Source organism: Canis lupus, chromosome 18 (assembly GCF_011100685.1).
Source record: "Canis lupus familiaris isolate Mischka breed German Shepherd chromosome 18, alternate assembly UU_Cfam_GSD_1.0, whole genome shotgun sequence".
NCBI lineage: Eukaryota > Metazoa > Chordata > Mammalia > Carnivora > Canidae > Canis > Canis lupus.
In genome coordinates this window covers 7284906-7309497 of record NC_049239.1, presented here as the reverse complement: position 1 = coordinate 7309497, position 24592 = coordinate 7284906, and the positions used below count along the sequence as shown (strand labels likewise).

At 40.0% G+C, this 24592-nt stretch overlaps 1 protein-coding gene and 1 long non-coding RNA gene across 2 annotated transcripts; both read left to right on the top strand.

Annotated features, from left to right (window-relative positions):
• Window positions 1–1792: 1792 nt before the first annotated feature.
• Window positions 1793–2397, top strand: LOC483242 (60S ribosomal protein L32-like). The gene has a single exon (XM_038562443.1). The coding sequence runs from the start codon at window positions 1993–1995 to the stop codon at window positions 2395–2397; it is 405 nt and encodes a 134-aa protein (XP_038418371.1). The 5' UTR covers window positions 1793–1992.
• A 13059-nt stretch (window positions 2398–15456) lies between these two features.
• LOC102151924 lies at window positions 15457–23512 on the top strand. Its single transcript, XR_005372897.1, has 3 exons — window positions 15457–15597; window positions 19369–19474; window positions 23115–23512. It is a non-coding gene; the product is annotated as an uncharacterized LOC102151924 (long non-coding RNA).
• Window positions 23513–24592: the final 1080 nt, after the last annotated feature.

Below are 24592 nucleotides of genomic sequence, written 5' to 3'. Positions count from 1 at the left end.
CATTTTTTTCTCCTTTCCCCTTTATTCCCTTTCACTATTTTTTATATTCCCCAAATGAATGAGACCATATAATGTTTGTCCTTCTCCGATTGACTTATTTCACTCAGCATAATACCCACCAGTTCCATCCACGTCGAAGCAAATGGTGGGTATTTGTCGTTTCTAATGGCTGAGGAATATCCCACTGTATACATAGACCACATCTTCTTTATCCATTCACCTTTCAATGGACACTGAGGCTCCTTCCACAGTTTGGCTAATGTGGACGTTGCTGCTATAAACATCAAGGTGCAGGTGTCCCGGTGTTTCATTGCATCTGTATCTTTGGGGTAAATCCCCAGCAGTGCAATTGCTGGGTCGTAGGGCAGATCTATTTTTAACTCTTTGAGGAACCTCCACACAGTTTTCCAGAGTTATTTGCCCAATTTATTAATCAAAGTTTTGCCTTCATTATTTTGTAAATACCTGTCCATAGTAAAATAAGTCAAAAAAGCAAAGTAAAATAAGTCAAATCTAAATATGTTTTTAATCTCTTGTCACAGACTAGAAGTAATGTGTACTTTCTGTGACAATTCAGCTTCAGAAATTTTCTCCTTGTATTTTTAATATTTAAAAATGTCTTGTGATGATACGCAATTTTTCACCTGAATGTTCAGGAGACTACTATTTTTATTTTTAAAAAGTTTTTCAAGCATAAATAAAAATTAAAAAGGAATATAACAACTTCTCCATATGCCAATAAGTATCAAGATTTTTTGATACTTCATTTTTCCTTTTTTTGAATTAACTTTTTTCTTAAAGTATTTCAAGAAAATCCCGGACATTTTTTCATTTTATCCTTACAAATAGGGATATTTTTATTGATTACAGTGTTATCACACTTAACAAAACAAACTCATTTCTTGTTATCCTCAAATACCCAATCCAAATGAAAATTTATTCACTTAAAACTATTGTTTTAGAGGTATCTGGGTGGCTCAGTCGGTTAAGCATCCAACTCTTAATTTCAGCTCTGGTCTTGATCTCAGGATCGTGAGTTCAAGCCCCATGTTGGGATCCATGCTGGGCATGGAGCCTACCTAAATAGAATAAATTGGGCAGCCTGGGTGGCTCAGTGGTTTAGCACCGCCTTCAGCCCAGGGTGTGATCCTGAAGGCCCTAGGATCGAGTCCCACATCAGGCTCCCTGTGTGGAGCCTGCTTCTCCCTCTGCCTGTGTCTCTGCCTCTCTCTCTCTGTCTCAAATAAATAAATAAATAAATAAATAAATAGAATAAACAATTAAAAATATATCATTTTATAGGTGGGTTGTTTGAGTTAGGAAGCAAATAAACACACATACTACATTTAATCATTAGGTCTCTTACATATTGCTAATCTGGTGTGGTTCCCACCCCCCTCTTAGTCATGCCTTCTTTCTGTGGAATGCTTCACATTTTGAATTTTTATGTTTACTTCCTTGTCTTATTTAGCTTGTTGGATTGTCCCCCTCTGTGTAAACAGGAAGTTGGCCTTAATGCTTGATTGGATGCAGATTCAATGGTATTTGGCACAATTAATACATAGGTAGTTCTGTGTCCTTGACATATTACATCAGAAGGCACATAATGTGTGTTTGACCCACTCTCAGTGATGTGAAGTCTGACCAGTGGGTGCAGGTGGCAACAGTCTGATTCTTCTACTATCAAATTCCCCTCAATGCAACTTTTCTTTTTTATTTTATTTTATTTTTTTTTAATTTATTTATGATAGTCACACAGAGAGAGAGAGAGGCAGAGACACAGACAGAGGGAGAAGCAGGCTCCATGCACTGGGAGCCCGACGTGGGATTCGATCCCGGGTCTCCAGGATCGCGCCCTGGGCCAAAGGCAGGCGCTAAACCACTGCGCCACCCAGGGATCCCTCAATGCAACTTTTCATCTAAAGGTTTCATCTAGCCCCTCTCTTCCTTGGCGCCACCTGCGGATGTGGCAGCCATCAATTGCTGGGCATCATGGCTGCCCTCAGACCTCTGGTGAAGCCCAAGATCATTAAAAAGAGGACCAAGAAGTTCATCTGGCACCAGCTGGACCGATATGTCAAAATTAAGTGCAACTGGTGGAAACCCAGAGGCATTGACGGGGTGCGCAGAAGATTCAAGGGCCAGATCTTGATGCCCAACATTGGTTACAGGAGCAGCAAGAAAACAAAGCACATGCTGCCCAGTGGCTTCTGGAAGTTCCTAGTCCACAAGGTCAAGGAGCTTGAAGTGCTGCTGATGTGCAACAAATCCTATTGTGCAGAGATTGCTCACAATGTATCCTCCAAGAACCACAAAGCAGTTGTGGAAAGAGCAGCTCAGCTGGCCATCAGAGTCACCAGTCCCAATGCCAGGCTGTGTAGTGAAGAAAATGAATAGACAGCTTATGTGCATGTCATATTTGTGTTAATAAAACCATAAAACTACAAAAAAATAAATTTAAAAAAAGAAAGTTTTCATCTATTGGTGGAGCTTTGCCTGAATCAATTATTCCATTAATACTTGCAAAATGATGGGTTTCTAACTAACGTACTCATTTTTAGTAGTTGGAATTATCCTGTAAAAGCCAAACAAACTTTCCCTTATTGATGGGATAAATATTTGTCTTACAGGAAAAGCAGGATAGATATGGAATTTCTTCTCTTTGTTGGCCAATTTTTAGAACAGGGAGTTGGTACCCTAGTTATCAAAAATGGTGACTGGTCTTAAATCATTTCTTGAATATCATTGTAACTACACAAGGTTTTACATGTTCAATATGTGCTTCATTTAATATTTGGCTCTTGCATCCTTTCTCGTTCAAGAATTTTTAAACATAAGGACAATTTGGAAGAATTGTACAGTGAATATCTATATATCCATCTACTAGATTCAACCATTAACATTTCAGTATACTTGTTTTTTTTTACATGTATGCATCTATCCATGCTGTATTGATCTATTAATCCTTGCTATTTGGTGAACCTCAAAGTAAGTTACAGACATCAGTACACTTTCCCTTAAATACTTCATTGTGGATATTATTAACTAGATTTCAATGTTTATTTATAGTTTTTTTCTGATGCTCTTTAGACACTACTTCATAATATTTTAGAACTAGTGCTTAGGTCAGGTAGCCTCTGCTGCAACTGTCCCAAAACCTCATGGTGGAAACTAACCAATTTTTTAGCTCATGATTCTGTGGCTTGTCTGGGACCATTCATCTTGTCTTTGCTGAGCACTCTCATACATCTATTATAAACAGTGCAGGTAACTAGACCTAAGATAGCCTTATTCACATGCAGGGCCAGGTTTGTGACCTGTTCAGGTGCACAGAGTCCCGTGCTCTGAAGAGCCTCATACTTGTCCCCAGGGCTCTACTATTGCTGTTATTTTTTTTTTAACTTAAATTTTAGGTAGTTAGCATACAGTGCAATATTGGTTTCTGGAGTAGGATCTGGTGATTCATCACTTACGACACCAAGTGCTCATCATAACAAGTGCTTTCCTTAAAATGTACCAGTTTTAAACAAAGGGTCCTGCATTTTCACTTTGTACTAATGCTGAAATTTATGTAGCTGTGTCTTGCTCACATTGCAAGCCTTTGGTGGGCAGTAGGCCAGGACACTAGGGGCAAATAGACTATAATTATTTCATCCAGTCAGTTTGCAGGGGCTTTTTCATATGTTGGTGGTCACAGAGTTGCCAAGAACAACATTAGAGTAAGTCTCAAGGAGAGCATACTTTCAAGTCTTTGCTTGCTTATATTTACTAATGTCCTATTGGCCAAAGCAAGTCATATGGCCAAGTCTAGACCAAGAGGGAAATCCTCCTCAAGCATATGAATACCGGGGGAATGGTTGTGACCATTATATTTAGAAGGTTCTGATCTCTTTGCTTGGGAGTGCTGATTACTCCTAGGTTGTCACAGCCTTCAGGATTTTTAAATGGAAAAAAACTAAGAAATGCATTGTTTTTAAAAGGAAAAAATAATGATGACTACTGTTATTTTCATTTTAAATGTTATTTTCATTTTAAATGCAGTGTTACAGCACTTTTATTTCTTTGATTTTACACTTTGCAGCTTTGTTGCAGAATGCTGAGAATCTTAGCTCCTAACAGTATTAACATAAGTATTTATTTGCTTTAATTTACAATTTAGAAAAACGTATTCCATAGCCACAACACTGGTACTAAGAACAGTAAGGTTACTGAATAAAGTTGGAGATTTCTTCATAGCTAGAGTATCTGTCTGGCTCAATCAGTAAAGCATGTGACTCTTGATCTCAGAGTTGTAAGTTCCAGCCCCATGTAGGGTGACATTACATAAAAAACAAAATCTTTAAAAAAAGGATTTCTTCATAGCTTATTTGCCTTTATAATATATTTCACTAACGATGTGCAATCAAAATATTTGCTCTAAAGTTATTTGAAATTTTGCTCTTCATATGATTATGTCACTGATTTGAAATACAATTGAATCATTTGATATAATTTGCTTCCATGTTTAGGGAATGCTTTTTATTCTTTCTGATTTATTTTGATATTTAATGAAATATTCATAATTTTTTTCATGCAGTAGTAAGAAAGAGTACTGAGAGATCACATGCATATATTTCCCTAGTTTCCCCCAACAGTAACATTTGTAAAACTATAGTATAATATCACTCAGAATATCAGCATTGTTCAAATCCACTGATCTTGTTCAGCTTTTGTGTGTGTGTAGCTCTAAATAATTTTGTGACTGTCAAGATACTAAACAGTTCCATCACCACAAGAACCCCTGTTTTGATTCACTTCCATGATTCAAAAGTGAGAACTCTATGTTAAGGTCTAGTCAAAGGCGTCTGGCTTCTCTCTTCTTTTCCATTATCAGTAATTTTTTTAAAATACATTTTTTGTGGTACTCTTCCATTGCTTCTTTCTGAAAATATCAGCAAATATACATATCAATTCATATTCTTCCCCCCTTCCTTCATATAAGGATACATAAGAAATAGAGTTTTCTTACCACTCATCTTTTCTGCTTAATTGCTATTTACCAGGGTAGGCTGGAGTCTATCTGTGTGTGATTTGCATACAACACCGAGACCTTAGTGGTTTGAAATCTAAATCCACTCCTCATCTCAGAATCTCAGGTGTCTGAGGCTCTGCTGCTATCATTGTGTTCCCTCTTGCCCAGCTCTACCTGGTGGGTTGCAGAGGGAAGGGAATGTGGCAAAGCCTGCTCTGGTTTTCAAGGGACTCACCACACTTCACTCATGTTTCATTGGGTGTAGAAAATGTGCCCATAGCTATTTTCAGAGAAGTGCAACTTTATTATATGCTTGAGAAGAAAAAAAGTCAACACACCCGTGAACAGCCATAATAACCATCAGAGCCCACTTTTCTTGGCAGTAAATATTTGGTTCAAATTCTTTCCTGCATACAAATACACTTGTCTAACCTGAAGATGGTAACCTATTCCTGCCATTAACTCCAGGCTCTTTGGGTGATTGGTAGTCGCCCCTACACTGAGGGTCAGGGGTGTGTCTCTACTGGATCCAGATGTGGCTTTTCTTATTTTGTTTATTTTTTTTAAATTTTTATTTATTTATGATAGACACACAGAGAGAGAGACAGAGGCAGAGACACAGGAGGAGGGAGAAGCAGGCTCCACACACCGGGAGCTCGACGTGAGATTCGATCCCGGGTCTCCAGGATCGCGCCCTGGGCCAAAGGCAGGCGCCAAACCGCTGCGCCACCCAGGAATCCCTCTTATTTTGTTTATATTTTATTTTATTTGAAATTTTGTTGCTGAGGTATAACAGAATATTTCTAGCACCCTGTTCCAGCACAAAGGTTTCTTTGTGCCCTTTTCCCAACACAGATATAGCTACTATTCTGATTTTTATCAATATATGTTCTTGAATTTCATATAGATAGAATCATACAGTATATAATCTTTTACCTATGGCTCCTTTCACTCAACATCACATCTGTGAGATGTTGTTATGTAGTAAGTGTTCATTCCTGTATATTGCTGAATACTATTCTATTGTAAAAATGCTATAATTTATTTATTCATTCTACTATTGATGGACATTTTGACTGTTTATTATTTTGGGTTATAATGGATAAAGATGCTGCACCCTTCTTTGGGTGGTTATATGCCCTCTTGGGTTTTTTATCTAGAAGTGAAATTGCTGGGTTATGGGATAGAAATATGTTTTACTTTTAATAATTCATATCATATTTTTTCTTTTTTTTCTTTTTTTTATTGGAGTTCAATTTGCCAACATATAGCATAACACCCAGGGCTCATCCTGTCAAGTGCCCCCCTCAGTGAATTCATATCATATTTATATTTACCTATTAAATAGTTCTCTAAAATGATTGTATCTGTTCACATTTGATATGCTTCCTGGATCCAGAGACTTACAAGCCAAAAAGACAAGTTATCTGACCATTTATCCACCACAAACACTTATACAATGGGGTAAGATTGTCATGATGGACATTCCTATTTGGAAAGTGTACCAATGGGGGGAGCATAGCAATCTTGGTAGCAACTGTGAAATCCCACCGGGCAGCAGTCATGACCCTCTACCTAGGGGCTGATGCTTGAGGACTGCTCTGCTTTCTGCAGAGGCTCCCAGGCCATTGTTTTATGACTCTTGGGCTTTAACCTCAGGAAGGTCCTTCTCTATCCATCATCTTCTTTGATCAAATGTGACCTTCTGTTTTACCACTGCATAGCATGGATCACTATCCTTTCAGCTTCCACTAAGTTTCCAAATCCTCTACTGCTGAGCCTTAGACGATACCCCAACCCACTATTGTTTTTAGCCACAGCACCCTACCTCCTGTTACAAGTTCGCATGTCTGCTAAGATACTGTGTTAAGCTACAGTGACAACTAACACAAAAGCTCAGTGGCTTATGCAGCAAAGGTCTGTGTCTCAATCATGTTACATGCCCCGTGTCATATAGGGTTCAGCTAGGAGCCTTATTTTGTGTCACTATCATCCTGACTTTGGGACCCAAGCTAAAGGAGCAACTACCATCTGGAACACTGTGTGGGTTCAGCAGAAGGAAAAGAAAAAAAAGTCCAGTCACACACTGCCTCACAACAACTCCGCACAGAGGTGAGGCACAGTGCTTCTATTCACACTGAACTGGCAAAAGCAAAATCCAAGTGGGCATGGAAGTGCATTCCTGTCACCACCTGGAGAGAGAGAATACCTAAATGACTACTACAGCCATGTGTCCTGGAAGTATTTCCACAGCAGGAGAGAGAGATCATCCTTATACCATTAAAGCCCTGCAAGGCACACAGTTCTGCACTGTGTGGATGTGCCACAGTTCATCCAACAAATGTCACAGTGGTAGACGTTGGGTGTTTATATTGCTGTCATGATGAACAACCTTGTGTACAGATCATTTACATTTGAAATTTTGCTAGTGTATCTATTTTTTTAACTTTCCTGTGTCACAATGTTTTGTTTTCCTTTGAACTAGCATTTTTAGTCTAATCTGATATTTTTGCATTTTGATATTGTTGATTACTGACTTGCACTTATAGTCAAATTAGTAAATTTTCTATGCTTCTGATGCCTAGTAAAATGTATTAAAACATTGTTCCCTCCCTTTTATTCTTTGCCTTATAGTTTGTTTTCTGATAATGGGCTATGTTTTCATTATTTTCTCTTTTGAAGTAACAGATATTAGAAATCACGCTTTAAACCATTAGTTTAATACCATTTGCTCTTAAGAGTACCAAGTAAATAATAAACTATATCAGGATAATAAAATAAATTTTGCTTATTCTTTAAATATAAAGATACCTTTAATTCTATATTTTATTTCTAACTTACAGGTCTAGGTTATTATTGTAATGTCCCCTTCTTTATATCAATGCCCCATCCCCCCAATTTTTTTGCCTTTGCATTCAATTTGTTAACCACACCTACAATGGTCATTTTTACTTAAAAGTAAAACGCTCGCAGTAGGCTATAACATCTTCCTTCCTGATTTTTTTGGTTTAAAGTGATCACTGCAGTGTATTTTACAGGACTGTTGGTTTTCTTTTGTTTTATTTCTTCAAGAAGGGGTCAGGCACGTTATACTAAGCTTCAGTCATATCACTTTTTCTCCTATGACCTCCTAAAGTCTTCTGGTCTCTATGTTCTTTCCCCTTCTAGGTCCATATCCTCTAGCACTGTTTCCTTTTAACCTTCATCCTTTCCCCTCCTTTGGGCAGTCTCTTCTATGTCCAGGACTCTAGCTATTTCCTACCTCTGACAAGGACTCCAATACCTCTATCTCTAACCAGAGGCACCCTCCCAAAAACTACATGTGTATTTTCCAAGACCTTCCAGATGCCCTTCCCAGGATAGTTGAGGATAATACAAATGTAAAATTCCACTCTTCTCTAAATCTGCTCTTGGTCTTGTTTTACTATCATTTTGGTCACCACTATTCTTTAGGTCTCTCAAGATAAAATCCCTGAAAAATCCTTTAAAATCCTTCGGATCTTTCATTATATCTGTTCTACTTCTAAATCCCATCAATTCACTCCTTGGTGTCTCTCAAACCCACTGGCTCCTTTCTGTGCCCCCAGTTGACACCCTATTGGATCCCTCTTTACCTTCCCTTGGACCCAGCAATAATCTGCTTGGTTTCCCTTCCTCCAACACTTTTTCTCTGATCTAATTTTTAATATCTAGAGCTCCAACTAAGACATTCATGGGTAAAAACTTTCCAGTCTGACATTCAAGGGTTCCACATTCTAGTGCCCACCTGCATTTGAAATATATATTTTAAAAGCCACCTTGACCAGGAAGCCTTTCTTGACACCATTCCTCAGCAGATGTGTTTCCTACACACAAACTACTCTCTCATTTTTAATGTATTTTATTTTATTTTAGAATAGTTTTTGATTTCCAGGAAAATTGCAAAATTAGTGGAGAGTTCCCAAATGCCCTCATGCAGTTTCTTCTATTACTAGCAATTTACATTAGTGTAATGCATTGGTCACAATCAATAAACCAATATTGATATTAAGTATAAAGTCTGTACTTTACTCAGATTTCCTTACTTTTTTGCCTGATGTTCTTTTCTGTTCCAGGATCCTAGTTAGGAAACCACATTACATTTAGTCATCATGTTTCCCTAGATTCTGTGATGGTTAATTTAATAGTCAAACATTATTCTGGGTGTTTTTGTTTGGATGGTTTTATTTTTTCCTTTTCTGCTTGTTTTTGGTGCTGAAACCCCAGAGAAAACCAACTGGGTGTTTCTATAAGGGTGTTTTTAGAGGAGAATAACATTTAAGTCAGTAGACTGAGTAAAGCAAATTGCCCTTACAATGTGGTGGGTCTCAGTCAATCAGTTGAAGGCTTTGCTATACCAAAAAGGTGACCCTCCCCCAAGTAACACAGAATTTCTTCTGTCTGATGACATTTGAGTTGGAACATCAGTTCTTCCTGGTTCTATAGCAGCCTGCCATGCCAGCCTTGAACTGGGACATATATTGGCTCTGCAGATCTTGGACTTGCCAGCCTTCATAATCACAAGAACCAATTCTTTATAATTAATTCATATATATTTATATATGTGTGTGTGTGTACATATATATACACACACACGTATATATACACACGTACACATATGTGTGTAGGCTTAGTTTCTTCAGACTAAATCTACAGACTATAATAAAATACCTCAGAGTGGACTGGGTGTCTTCTAAACAACAGAAATTTATTTTTTACAGTTCTGGATGCTGGGAAGTCTGAGATCAAGACATCAGCATGGTCATGTGATCATGTTCTGGCGAGGGCCTTTCTGGGTCACAGCCAGGTACTTTGCTGTGTGCTTACATGGTGGAGGGAGCAAGAGATCTTTGCAGAGTCTTTTTTTTTTAAGAACACTAATCTCATTCATGCAGCCTCAATCCTTATGACCTAAGCACCTCCCAAAAATAATACCATCCCAAAAATAATACCATCATCTTTGGGGGTTAGGATTTCAACATGAGAATTTGGGGAGGATACAAAAATTTATTTATTTATTAAATATTTTATTTTACTTTATTTTAGAGAGAGAGAGAGAGAGTATGAGCAGAGGGGAGGGGTAGAGGGAGAAGCAGACTCCCTGCTGAGCAGGGAGCCCAACATAGGACTCAATCTCAGGACCCTGACTGAGATTATGACCTGAGCTGAACGCAGACACTTAATTGAGTGAGCCACTCAGGCACCCCAGATACAAATATTTAGTCCATAGTGTCTTGGTTCAGTTTTTGTGGAGAATTCTGGCTAATACAGACTCCTCTTGACTGTGATAGTTCCTAAGATTTTCCTTCTTTCTGATGACATTGGAGTAGAATGCCCCTCCAAACTGGCTTTGTCTACTGTTTTCCTCATGGTTGGACTGGGATTACGGGTCTTTTGAGGAAGACTGATGAGATCAAGTGCCTTTATCACATAAACGGTACATGTTTTTATCACAATAGTGTTACCCTTGATCACCTACCTTCCTGAAATAACTTTTGCCAAGTTCCTCCACTGTCATGCTACATTCTCCCCTCTTTCCATACTCTGCTATTTGGTAGCAATTCCTAAGCACACCCACACTCAAGTGGTGGCGATTACATACTGTCTCCTTGAGGGGAAGTACCTACGTGAGCTATTTGGAATTCTTCTGTATATGAGATTTGTCTCTTCTTCCCATTATTTACTTATTCAAGCATTTATTTGGGTCAGTATGGACTCATGTATATTGATTTTATACTTTGGGTTACAATTCAGTACTGTATTATTTATTTGTTTGCTCAAATTTTTCCAGTGTTGGCCATTGGGAACTTCTTCAGGTTGGCTTCTTATTCTGTTATTTTTGAAAAGTGCCATGTTGCATTTTATCTTATCTATATACCAGACCAAGCCTCATTATTAATTATTCACTGTATTCATCTTTTCTTTCTGCAGACCTAATGACCAAGGCATGTATGTATGTATTCATTCACTCATTTATTCATTCATACAACTATCTCCCACCATGTGTTGCATTCTGTTAGTAGGGACTCTACAGTGATGAGCCCTAGTCTCACAGAGCTTACTGTCTCATGAAAAATAAACACACAGAGAGAAAAACAGATTATTATAAATTGTAGGGTTGCCTAGGTGGCTCAGTCAGTTAAATGGCCAACTGTTGATTTCAATTGAAGTCATGATTACAGGGTTGTGAGATCAAACCCCATGTCAGGCTCCACACTCAGTGCAGAGTCTGCTTGAGATTCTCTCCTCCCACAGTCCCTCCCCTGCTTGTGTCCTCTATCTCTCTAAAATAAATAAATAAATCTTTTAAAAAGGAAAGAAAATTTAATTAGTGCTGTGTAAGGAAACCAACAGGGTATGATGAGAGAAAATTGTGAGGGAGCCTGCTTTTGGAAAAAACTTCCCTATGGGCATAGGAGGTAAGCTGATATTTGAAAGGTGAGTGAGAGGTGGGCCAGGAGAAGAATATTTCATGCAGAAGGCAGATAGGAGTTTCCCAATGAAAAAAGGAACTTACCGTGTAAACGCTTAATAAATATTTCCCAAACTGAATTGTCCTTATGTAAGCTTTATTTTAAAAGGTACCATCCACTGTCTTTTTAAGCAATAGATAAGAATCTTGGTCATGATCTATGTTAGGATGATTAATCCCAGTCACCGATACAATCCATAATGTGTCCATCATATTAAGATATGATTCATTTTCACAAATGAAAGGGTTATATCTCATGCACATCACAGCCTAACAAAGAGTTCAGTCAGTCAGGTATCCAGAGTGATTCCTCAGGAGCCTCTTCTCCAAGTGGTGAGCCATTCTGGCCCTTGTGTGGCTCCAGATTCCAAAATCTTCACTTCCAGCCATGGAACAGAAGGTAATGGGAGGATCTCATAAGTTTTTGGAGGCAGAGAAGATGGTTACATCATTTTCATCTGCATTCCACTGGCTAGAAGTCACAGGATCCCATTTCTTTTGTAGGTGTATAAACACTATATTAACAGAAAAGTCCTACCTCAATGTAGAGAGATCCAGTTTTATTTCTTCTTGGGCATACCTATGGTGCAGCCACAGCAGTCTGTGATCTTTGTGTGCTGGCCTTTGACACAAAGTCTGTGGTTGTAAAGGTAAAATATGGACAATTAACAAACTTACTGCAATATGAGGATACAATATGGGCAGTGGTATAGCCCTCATCGGCCCAAATCTTCAGTCAACCCAGGTCTTCAAAGAGCTTGTGCAGACCATTGGCCTGACCTGACTGTACTTTCTATCCATCACCTACTATCTAAGAACCAGTCTTGGATCTTGTACTGGTATGGAACCTGCAGAATGGTGATCTTATGTTCCACTCCATCTTCACTGAGCTCTCCTGAAGTGTTGGTGAGGTTGATATCTTCTTTCCTCAACACCACAGGAGCATATCTGGCCCCATACCTTCAACTGCAATGATGGCAAAAGCTATTTTCCACCACCCATCCGTGTTGGTGTTGAGTGCTCACAAATGCCCTAGAGCTTCTCAGAGATCACCGGAGATAGGGTAGTGGTACCAGCAGCAGCATGTAGGCCTCCCATGGAAAAGAAAAACAATGCCTAGGAAGTACAGTAGTTTTGTACCAGGAGAAAAAGGAAATGGATGGGCCGACCAGCAGCACTGTCTCTGCCACATGTTTCACAGGGCAATATATGCAGAGAATCTAGAGGAACACTACTGTAAAAATACTTTTGAAATGACTAGAGTAGATGCCTCATTTCAAGCTGTTATGTTTTTTCCATTTAAAGATGGAAGACATGGCACCTGGGTGGCTCAGGTCATGACCCCAGGGTCCTGAAACCAAACCCCACATTGGGCTCCCTGCTCAGCAGAGAGCCTGCTTCTCCCTCTGCCACTCCCCCTGCTTGTGCTATCCCTCACTCTCAAATAAATAAATAAATACATACATACATACATACATAAAATCTTAAAAAAAAAAATGGAAGAAAACTATTTTCCTTTCATCCTAAATGTTTTCCCTGCAAATTTCTCTGTCACTGGGGAGGCCTCCAAACCACTGGTCATTTCCCACCAAACTTCCCACAGTGCTAGTCACACTTTTCCTCGAGGTAGTGTTTAACAAGACACAGGTTTAGCTATTGCTTTTGAAGGTACAGTGAATCATCCCCCTTAGCAAATATAGAATGCACTATGCCCTCTGCAACTACCCTACGTAATGTCTGCTGCAGAGCCAGAAGCAGAAAGGCCAGAGAATGTGAGTACTTCATTGTGAGCACCCATCATTATTTATCCCAAGCCTAATGGTGGGAGTTGGATACAGAAAACAGCTCTGCTATTTATGTCTGGGAAAGATTAGTGGCTTGAGAATTGAAAGAATGAATCCGACATTGGTTCCTCTACCTTGGATGACCTTGGGCAAATCATCAATACTAAAAGTTTATTAAGCACCTACTATGATGGGATGCTTGTGTGGCTCAGCAGTTGAGCATCTGCTTTTGGCTCAGGGCATGATCCTGGAGTCCCGGGATCGAGTCCCACATCAGGCTCCCTGCATGGAGCCTGCTTCCCCCTCTATGTCTCTCTGCCTCTCTCTCTCTCTCTCTCTCTCTCTCTCTCTCATGAATAAATAAATAATTTTTTTTAAAAAAGCACCTACTATGAGCCAAGTACATAAGAATGGAGGTTGTAAAAGCAAATTATGGACAATTAAAGAACTTACTGCACTGCAATATGGGACATGTTTTCCCATTCCCCTGATGTGTCTACCTTGGCCCACAGTAGAAGGAACTTCTCTCCCCTGTCTGTAGCCACTGCCAACTTCAATATCTGGATGTTTATCCTGCTGTCCTCAAGAGTCAAATTGATACTTCACAGGAGCCTACTTACACTGTTGACTTTCAAATTAAGATCTCACATGGATGAGGGCATCTAGACCATAGGTCTGTGCTTTAGTTGTAAAGAAGGCCAAGAAAGGGAGGATCCAGATTTTTAAATTTTCCAACTACTAGAAGGGCATTTAGAATATGCCAGGCAGAAAAGGTGGCACGTAAGATTTCCAAATGGCACTAAAGAACCCCTTGCTCCTTTATGGAGGATATGCTTTTGTTTTAATATGATTGTGAAATCACTCCCAGCTGTGATTTGCTGAGCAAAGACAGGTAGGAACAGAGATGAAGGACTGTTTGCTTGATGCTGGGTTTGGCATATTGGGATAGTTGCAGCAGAAGAACAAGGCTACTAGGTGGCAAGTGGCCAAGAAAGTGGTAGATGAAGTAATGATGTTCTTAATGAATTGGAAGACTACGTGGTAACAAGAGCCAGAACTGTTTCCTGGAATTTAAGATCTCAGGCATTGTGCAGTTCTGGGTAATCATCTAGTATAGGAATATAGATAAGATACCCCGCAGTTGCACTTATGTTGGGAAGAGTTCTAGGGCCCTACCTCACTCAGGGGACAGAATGATATGACATTTTAAAGGTCTCAAGCTGTAGGAATTTTGGCAATAGTGCCACATGGTTCTCATCCCCAATGTATGGTATGGTCACAGGAATGGTGGCTACTGAGGAATGGTAGTGGAGACAACACAGAGTTCAGAGAACAAATGAATGCTAATGATATATGATATGCTAATTAATGATAATAGGCCTTGGGCTGGAAGATTCAGGGGCCTAAGTTCTCAGTAAATGAGAGAGAGTGGCAAGGAATCTGCAGCACAGAGATAGGGTTATATGACAAGACCTCAAAGGTGGAGGAAGTTAAGCCTATGGAGGAAGAGGAAGTAACAATGTAGAGATGGGAGGATGTGCCCAGGCATGGACATGGAGAGAATATTCTTTGAAGAAGATGGAGACAAAGGAAAATTTATTGGAATGAAATGAAGGATTCAGAAAATGATGGGTCAAATGAAGGTCATAATTAGGAAGAATTATGGAAGAAGACAGCATAACGAATGAAAAGTTAGATAAGAGAGGTTTGCATTGTGGGCCACTCAGGGCCAAAGGCAGGTGGGATTCTGAGCAGGTGCAGGTGGAGCACACATCTTCTCTCAGAAAAGGTGTTAAGGGTTTATCCCTGTGGAGCTGGCATTTGAGGTTGTCTATGGTAGTAAGGAGCCTCACCTCCCCCGCTTAGAGAGCAAGGGCAAGAATGATCCTAATCTTGGAGGATCACTGTGAAACTGTGTGGGATGGTGCTGAGGAGTGTCTATCACATCATACACATCTCTGAAAATGCTGGTCATGAGACCACATTTCCTAGTTCTGTAGCGCAGGATACAATTAAGAAGCAATTTCCATCATTTTTTCCTGAATGCCTCTCAGCTATTTCATTTTTCCTTACAGCAAGATCCTTAGAGCAGCTTACATTCTGCTATGACAACAGACTCACCCTTTTGTGCTCTTGTGACCCGCTCTGTGTTCCACAGACACCCCAGTGGTTCTATTTGTCATGGCTGCTGTACCCAGAAGGGCCCCTGGAGGCCTCACTTCAGTCACCATCCACATCATCCTTCTTGTTCACACATCAGAAATCCTTCTGTAGAAGTGGTTTCTCTTGCACTCCAAAGTTTGCCTCCCAGGGTAAATATACTTCTTGCTGTTTAGATTATAAAGCAGGACAGATCTTTAGTTTTCTGGCATCACCTTCCGGTACAGCTCCTTTACTTGACTTGTTCAGCTTATTTCAATCACCTTTTCCTTGAGAACCAGACCCAAATCCCTCAGTGGCTTGGTCCAGAGACACCTAAGGTCCAGAGACAACCTAAGGTTCTGCATACGAAGCTCTCTATTCCCAGTACAAAGGTTATCAGGCAAATGCAAAGGGAAGTAAGCATTCAGATGAGAGGGGGCAATCAGAGGAAAGTCTTGTATGGACAGTTTTCATGAGGAAGGGAGTCCACAACAAAAGGAATATAGTAGAGGGCTAGAAACTTCTCAGGACAGCACCTCATTAGAGAGTGAGGGTTACAGTGTCAGGCTCTGAGAAACTTGATGTTCTTTCTAATGTGCAACTAACCAGATCACTGATGATTGGACTGACAATAACTAGAGCCACCCGAGAGTAGGTGTAAAATCATGCCACACCATAGTGAGGACACTGCAAAGTCTCCATACACCCTCAAAAATGTTCCCTTTGCAGTCAACCCCTCCCCCAACACTTAAGCCCTGACAGCCACTGATCATTTCTCTATGCCTCTAGTTTGCCTTTTCCAGAAAGCCATATAAATGGAATCATACAATATGTAGTTTTTTGAATCTAGGCTTCTCTCACTTCACAATATGCACTGAAGTTTCATCCATGCTATTGAGTGCATCGCTAGTTCTTCCCTTCCTTGGCTGATTATGATCCCATTGCACGGATACACTGAGTTGTTTATCTATCCTCCAGCTGAGGGACAAGGGGGAAAGTCATGGCAGTCATTTTGGCAAACAGTCTTTCAGACATGTTAACTGACTCAACAGTTCTGTACCTTTTGTACAAAAAAACTCAAACCAATGTAGAGAGAATAATGCAATGATTCCCCATATTGTCTTCACTTAGCTTCAACAATCATTAAGATTTGTTTCACCAAACCTGTTTTGCCCTTTTTCTTTCTTTGCTTAAGTATTTTAAAGCAAATTGCAGACATGCATAGTAAAGGATATATAGGGATTACTCAGTTTGCATCTCCAAAAGTTATGGATGTTTTTCAAATAGCATCAATGGACAAGCAAATTTTTTTTTTTCTGCAAAGGACCAGAAGGTAACCTCTTTGACTTTGTGAGCACTATGTCCTTTATCATAATTACTCAACCTCTACTGCTATGGAAAGGAAGTAGCCTTACACGATACGTACATGAAGGCACGTGGCTGTGTTCTACTAAACTTTATTTATGAAAATAAGCATCTGGCCATAGTTTGCCAAACCCAATCTAATATCCAGTCCATAATCAAATTTCCCAGATTGCCTCAAAAATGTCTTTTTACTATTAAACAATTCTGACATCAATTCTGATGGGGATTTTCCCACACCACCAAGCAATTCTGGAACACCAGCTGGGTGTCTACAGTTCAACTCAATTCTGACACTATCCACCCAGAGATAATAGTATCAGATTCCACACTAAAGGCTCAGTCCCACAAGACTGGCCTCCACTTCAGAAGTCAATTACAAGTCCAGGTTGTTACCTGTACTTCTGACCAACTGGCTTTAGATTGCAGGTTCCAATGACTCCCCTTAATTAATTTGCTAGAGCAGTTCACAGAACTCAGTAAGCCAGTTTTCTCCCTAGATTATGGTTTATTATAAAAAGGATACAACTTGGGAACAGCCAGATGGAAGAGATGAACACAAGTCACAAAAGCTTCCATTCTCTCTCTGAGTACTCCATTCTCCCCAAATTTCTAGGTGTTCACCAACCTGGAAGCTCTCTGAACCCTGTCCTTATGGGTTTTTATGGAGGCTTCACCACATAAGCATGATTGATTAAGTCATTGGCCATTGGTTATTGAACTCAATCTGCAACCCCCTTTCCTTCCTCAGAGTTTGGAGTTGGGACCAAGAGTTTCAATCCTCTAATCATATGGTTGGCTTCACTGGCAACCATCCCATCCTTGGGTTTTATAGGGGCTTCCCAAAAGCTATCTCATTAACATAACAAAAGACATTTGTAGTGCTCTATCACTTAGGAAATTCCAATGGTTTTAGGAGCTCTGGCCAGAAATGGGGTGGAAAACCAAATATATAATTATTGTTATAAATTGCAATATCACATTGGTTTTTCAGCTCACGTCAGGGTCCAAACAAGGTTTTGAATCCAGTATTTAAGTGATTTTAAAGTTTCTAATGATAATATTAATTTGTATATCAGTACCAACAAAATAGAGGCCATCCTAGTCGGCTGGTTCAGATTACAAATCTAAACCGAAGTCAGCCGCAGCACTTCTAGGAAACGCCTCATTGTCAAGGAAACCTAACCTACACCAGTGAAATCCTCCACCTTAGCTTTAGCTAGCTTACTCTATCCTAGAAAATAGGACCTCCTAGCCAACTGTTTCCTCATTACCTCTTGTAACTGTGTACAACTTATTCTCACCCTAAATCCTTTGGGGAGAATGCTCCATTTCCTGTCAGACATTACATGAATTATCTTCCCTTGAATAAAGAACACCAAACTCATTATGAATTGTTTTAGCTCTGTCATTTGACCCTAACACCATAACTTAAGTAATCATATTTTCCAGTGTATGTTATTTCTGTTATCCCCAGACTTTTTTCCTTAAAAAATAACTATTTTGTAAAATGAATAATATGTATGTGTCACTGAGAAATTATAAAAGAAAAGAATAAGCAAAAAGAAAAACTTAAATCCCTCTACTCCTATCCATCAGAAATAACCATTGGTCACCAATGTTAATATTTTGATGTATATGCTTCTAAAGTGTATATCTATTGATAGAGATCTGTACACAGATATAAATCCACAGTAAAATTTGAGATTAATAAGGGATCTGGCTTATATATTATTTATTTATTTATTTATTTATTTATTTATTTATTTATTTATTTTTTATATATTATTTATAACTTGCTTGTTTTACCTCTAATGTTATAATATAAACTTCTTTTCGTGTTAGTAAAGATCCTTCTACAACTTCTGTGGGTGGTGCTGTGACAAGTGTGTTCCATCATCTTCTTATAATTTACTTATCGTATCATGCTTTTGGGGTCAAGTGGATATGAAGGAATTTAGAATCCTGAGGGTAACTCTCCATTGATGCCAAAACTTAACAGAGTTTAATCTCATGGCCAAAAAGAAAAAAAAAAAAAAAGCTTTAATATTAAGAGGTACAAGAGGTGGGCTTAAGCATATTGTTGACTAAACAAGTTATCAGGTAACCAGGGATTCACAGGGACACAGTTGCTCTCCCTACCAATAGGTACTGTTGTTTTCATGTGTGCTTTCAGGGACTGTTATGCGGTTAGGGTTCTTAATAGGGCCTGATATGGGCCAACCACAAAACACTGCTTTGGGGGTCTCAAAGTTTTTAGTGTATATTCTGGTACTTGGGCCAAAGTTCCATAAACCAATGAGATTTAAAGATGACAGAGGCAGAGTTTGTACAGTTCAAAATACTATAATTTACTGGCTCTGAGTCTCAGTCATCATTTGTAGCCATTTTACAATGTCTACAATTCTTTGTCAATTTCCCCTCAAAAGGTAGAGCTTAATTTCTCCCTCCTTGCATATGAATGGTACTTAGAGACTTATACCCAACAAATGGAACATGACAGATGTGACAGCAGGTGACGTCTGATACAAATCATAAGAGATATGATGGCTTCACCCTTGCTCTCCTGAATCACCCAGTCTAGGGGAAGCCAGCTGCTTTGTTATCAGGCAACCCGATGGAGAACTCTGTGGGTTGAGAACTGAGGATTTTCGCCAACAGCGACCTGAGAGAACCATTTTGGAGGTGAGTCCCCTAGCCAACCCTTCAGATGACTGATCACCATCTTGACTACACCCTCAGGAGAGTCCCTGAGCCAGAACCTCCCAGTTAAGTGTTCCCAGATTCTGAGCCCCATGAGATATTAAATGATTATTGTTTTATACTACAAGTTTTGGACTACTTTGTGTCATTAGTAATTTGGTAACTAATACACCAATGAAGGAGTATTTTTCAGGAAAGAGTGGGTCTTCACAGATGAGTCATGCTAGGAGAGGGTTATAGAGAGGTGGTATTTCACTGGCCGAACCTCCCAGAACACCACATGGTGACCGAAATGAGAAACGAGTCCATTTCTAAGTCTAAGTTTGCCCTGCAGCCTCTCAGTTCCTTAGATTGCATTTTGTCCCTCCCCCAGAGATCTGTTATAATGATCTCAGGACTGGTGGGCTGATGATGACAACAGCTCTCACTTGCCCACATTTGCTCCATGCTCAGCATTGTTCTAAGCACGTTATTCATATGAAAACATTTAATCATCACCATGACCTTCTGAAGCAGGTTTTACAGGTGCAGAAACTGAGTTACAAAAAGTGAAGTCATTTCTTCCACACCACACAGACCTAGTATGGGTAGGTTCCAAGATCAAGGAGACAGGCTCTAGAGACTACACTCAACCACAGCTTTATGCAGCAAACAAGACTAATGTGTAAGGAGAATGGCAGTGTATTAATTAGTGATTTGTGGGGTGGGGAGCCCCATTTCTGCAATTTAAGCTACTCCTTTTTTCAGGAATAAGATACTTAGGGTCACCAAAGAATATGGAAGCTGGATCCCAAGCCTGAGCATTGGTGAAGTTGCTCTTCCTTGCACAAGAAATCACCTTTTCCGGGACTAGGCTCCCCTGTGTTCTCCAAGTCAAGGGCCTTTCCCCCTAGGACTGAGCTTCTGTCTGTGTGTTTCTTCCTTTGATGTTGCCCCTACCTGCCCTCCCTGGGTGCCCAGAAGAAACAGCCTCCTCTCATTGAGAGAAGGTCAAACCAACTCTTGGATTTGTACAGGTGCCCTCTGCCATTGAACATATGGAGCTTTGAGGAGGTGAGATGGAGTCAGATTTTCCAGAAACTTAAATGGCAGCCTGATAAGTTCAGCCTTTATTCTATAGGCAATTATTCTCAATTAGAATCTCTCATTACTCAAAATGTAAAGTTTTTCAGTCATACTGCATATGAAGCATGTGAAGAATGATCAAGACACACTTCAGAGAGGAAAAATTTGTTTTTTTCCAAAAGAGTTTTCTAGTTCCCACATAGTGCTCTAAGAATATCTGGTTTGTGGGATTGGGGCAGGAGAGTTCAGAAGGTATATTCCTGAGGGGGATAAAAAAAGATGTGGGAATGAGGGGAGAGAAAAAAGAGACAAAACTTCAGATATAAATAGACTCAGACTTAAGGTTAGCAAGATCTATAGATGCCAAAAGAGGCTTGGCTCACATTTCAACCTAATCTCAGCTCTGAACTTCAGCTCCACCCACATGTCCAACAACCTTCTCTATGTTAATATGTCCAAAGGAGAACCCTCAATTTCTTCCTCCCTCTTGCTGACCTTCTCTTCCTTCAGGTTTCTCTCTTTCAGTAAACACCAGCTTTATTCATGCAGCTATGCATCTCCAGTCCTTGGAGCTCTCCTGTTGCCCTATTTTCAGCACAGCCTTATTGGCTTCACCTTTGGAGCACAGCTTGAACCGAGTCTTTTGTGCCTCCTCTACCCCACCCCATCCTGGTCCAGCTCCCATTACCCTCTGTGAGGTTATTGTGTAACTCCTCCCTGGTTTCCTGGCTTCTACTCTCACCCCTGCACTCCATTCTCCTCATCACAGTTGGAGTGACTCTATAAAAGCAAAGGTCAGATTATGTCTCTTTGCTCAAAACCCTCCAGTGGCACCCCAACTTTATCAGAATGAAATTTAAGCAGCTTTTTGTGGCCCATAATGCCTTACGTGAATCTGTCCATCAGCTACCTATTCTCAGCCACTTTCCCAGTGCTCCTTGTGTTGCAGATTTTGTGTCCTTTCTGTTCCTCACACAGGCCACCCCTGCTCCATCCTGGCATCCTTGATGTTGGGTAGTCTGCCCAGTAGCTGAGTAGCTTGCTCTGCTTCATTCAGGTCTTTGCTCTAGGTCACCTTTTTAGGGAGGCCTTCCCTCACTACTTTGACCTCAGTTCCCTTCCCTCTCCTCATGAACCCTTTTTGCCACCTTGTGTTATTCCCGTGGATATATTACCAATAGACTATTTATTGGTCTGTCATCCTTTTTGCTCCTTGCTTGTTAGCCACTTGAGAATAAGGATTTTGCCTGTTATCTCACTGACGTCCCCCATGCCTCAAGTGGTATCTGACACTCAGGAGACACTCAGTGAAACTTGTTTGAATGAATGGGTGTCATCATTCTGTACTGTGAGCCATAATGAATGTGAAGTGATGCAAAAGAATAAAGACTCACATTAGGTCAGCTTAATAGCTACTCTTAACTTCCTGATTGATGTTGGAAAATGAAAATTTCTGGATGATAAATGAAAGCTACTAAATGCAATTTATCATAATTCTTGTCATAATCAATTCAATAAACTATGGGGTGCACATTGTACATCTAATTGAGTGTGTGCAAACCAGGCATGCAATGACACAAACGTATGGCTGGTAGGTCGGAGTTAATGCAGAAAGTGTAGTATCAGCTGAAAACAAGAGAGCCAATGACACTTTCTTTGCACTGGCAGATCTATCCACCATTATATGGAATGAGGAAATGAAATCAAAGGGATTTCATTTTTGGCAAAACAGAAAAGAATGAAATAGAGAGGGTGTGGCTAGCACCATTGAAATCTAGGCCTTTATGTTTTACCTCCTAATTGTGACCTAAGGTTTTAAATCAAGATAATAAAAGCTGATAAATGCATAAACGGAAGAAAGCAGCAACACAAACCTCTCTGGCAGAGACTTCTCATTACTTTTCATTTTGTTTCCTGGCATTCAAAGACAACGGTGCAGTTTTCACTTGTCTGAGAGGTTGCAAAGGAGACAGGGCCTGCAGTCAAATAATAACAGAAGCTGAGAAGAGGCCACAGAGAGAAAGTATCTTTTCGAATGAGAAGTTCATGAGGGTTCTACATGATGCTGGACACCTTTTGCACAGGTCTTTTGTGCTCACAACACAACTATATGGGGTGCATCCCCAGCTCTCATAGGAAGGAATGAATGTTCCCAATGACAATGCACTTTGGAGGTTTTGACAGAAGGGTCAGAAATTTAACCAAAGTTGGAGGGAATTAGTCTCTAGCTTAGGAGATTTTTTGCTAAATATCTACCTCCTAAGGCTCCACTGCCCAAAGGGAAGGCACTCTAGATACTTAGCCTTTTCCCCTTCCTTTATTAAAATGACACAGATGCTTAAAAAATAATCACAGGACATCTTCTACAACATATAGCAACAGGCCTCTAACTCCCACAACCTCCAGTGTGTGCTTCCTAAGTCACTTTGATCTGTAATGAGACAAATGGATAGTACGAGTAGTTTCTTAGATTCCTTCAAAATAGGAGATTGTAAGCTTCTGTGAAGTCAGAAGTTACTTCATGAAACTAACTCAAACAAATAATTTCTATCGGCAGCATTTCTCCAGAGCTTCCAATGAAGAGTGAAATCCACACCAGAGTTCTCCTTGGCCCTGCCTCTAGCATTCCTACTAAAGGGATCAAAACCCTGAGACCAGGCAAAGGAAGAAATCAAGCCTGAGTAAAGCACAAGCTGGAGCATCCACTTCACAGAAATCAGGAGTTAGCTGAGGCCCCTGGGTTTCTTCCTGTTTCCAGAGCAAAAACAGAGAAGATCTGCCTGCAGAACTCAGTCTTTCACACCATTGGAAAGCAGTCCAATGGTGCTGTGAAAGACAAAGCATGGGGGAGGGGAGAAGGGGGCAAACTGCATGTTGTTTGCAAGTTCAGCAATATGAGCTCAGTTTCTTCATCTGTCAAATGTGTACAATTAAATAATGTATAAATATGCTTAAGCTGGTGCACACTACCTAGCAGGTGCTGAGTAAATGCCAGTTTTCTTATCTCCCTGTGATCTTTGCTTAGGTACAGAAGGAAAGACCTTAAGGTTTTGGCAGGGTGAATATACGCCCAGCAGATCATAAAGCACATCACTAGTTGTGCCATTAAAAGTCAGTAATAGGGAGATTTAAAGCTGGACACAATAGCTCAAGGAATCACAGAAGCCTTCCAGAAAGTAGCATTCCAGGGTATAGCTCAGGGCCCCTATGCCTGAGCTCCCATCCACGTTCTTTTGCCTGCCAAACTCTACGCAGCTTTCATCCTTGATCCCTCTCCATCTTTACTTCTCCAGGCATTCAATCCTCAAAGTTCCTTTATGGGTTCTGGATTATCCAATTGCTCCATTCTCTGATTTCTCCCTACCTCTTAAGTGTCACTTTCCTCCTCCAGCCAGGAGTTTTAGAGACCCGACCTCACTGTAGTCACTTGACCCTGCTACCAGACACTCTTCAAGGTAATTTCTTCCAGTGGTTAGATAGAGGCAAGTAGAAATACTAGGTAAAATGGAGCGAAAGACAGGGCCCCATCCCCAAATCATGAATTTGTCTATGCATACTTTGCTGTGGCCATATAAGCGTAAATGCCATATTAGAGACTTGAATGAGTTTCATTTCCATAAGTAAGACTTGTATGATTTGAAATCATCATGGTCCTTGGAGCGCTTCGGATTTTAAAAATACATTCTATTAGAATCTTGTAATGTTAGCTGAGGCATGAGCTAATCTTTGGTCAAACACAGAAAATGCCTTTTGGAGGAACCAATATTGTTACAACTCAAACATGCAAAACCATATCAAGTCAGCGACCTTTCAACTGTTTCAGGTTAAAAAATTAATTCTATTCTCAAGACCTGTGAGGAAGATAAAGACACAGAGAGTAAGAAATTGCTGCTCATCTCTGGATGTGGTCATGATAGAGGGAAAAAACACTGCCTGGCTGAACAGTGTTAAATTATTTACTATTGTGCACATGCAGTGGGAGCCAGTGTGAAATGTTGGTTGTGTTTTTTAGGCCTAGAAAAACTTAATGATTAA

Excerpts from the sequence above, each read along its gene's own strand:
- LOC483242 (XM_038562443.1), top strand. The coding sequence starts at position 1,993 with ATGGCTGCCCTCAGACCTCTGGTGAAGCCCAAGATCATTAAAAAGAGG.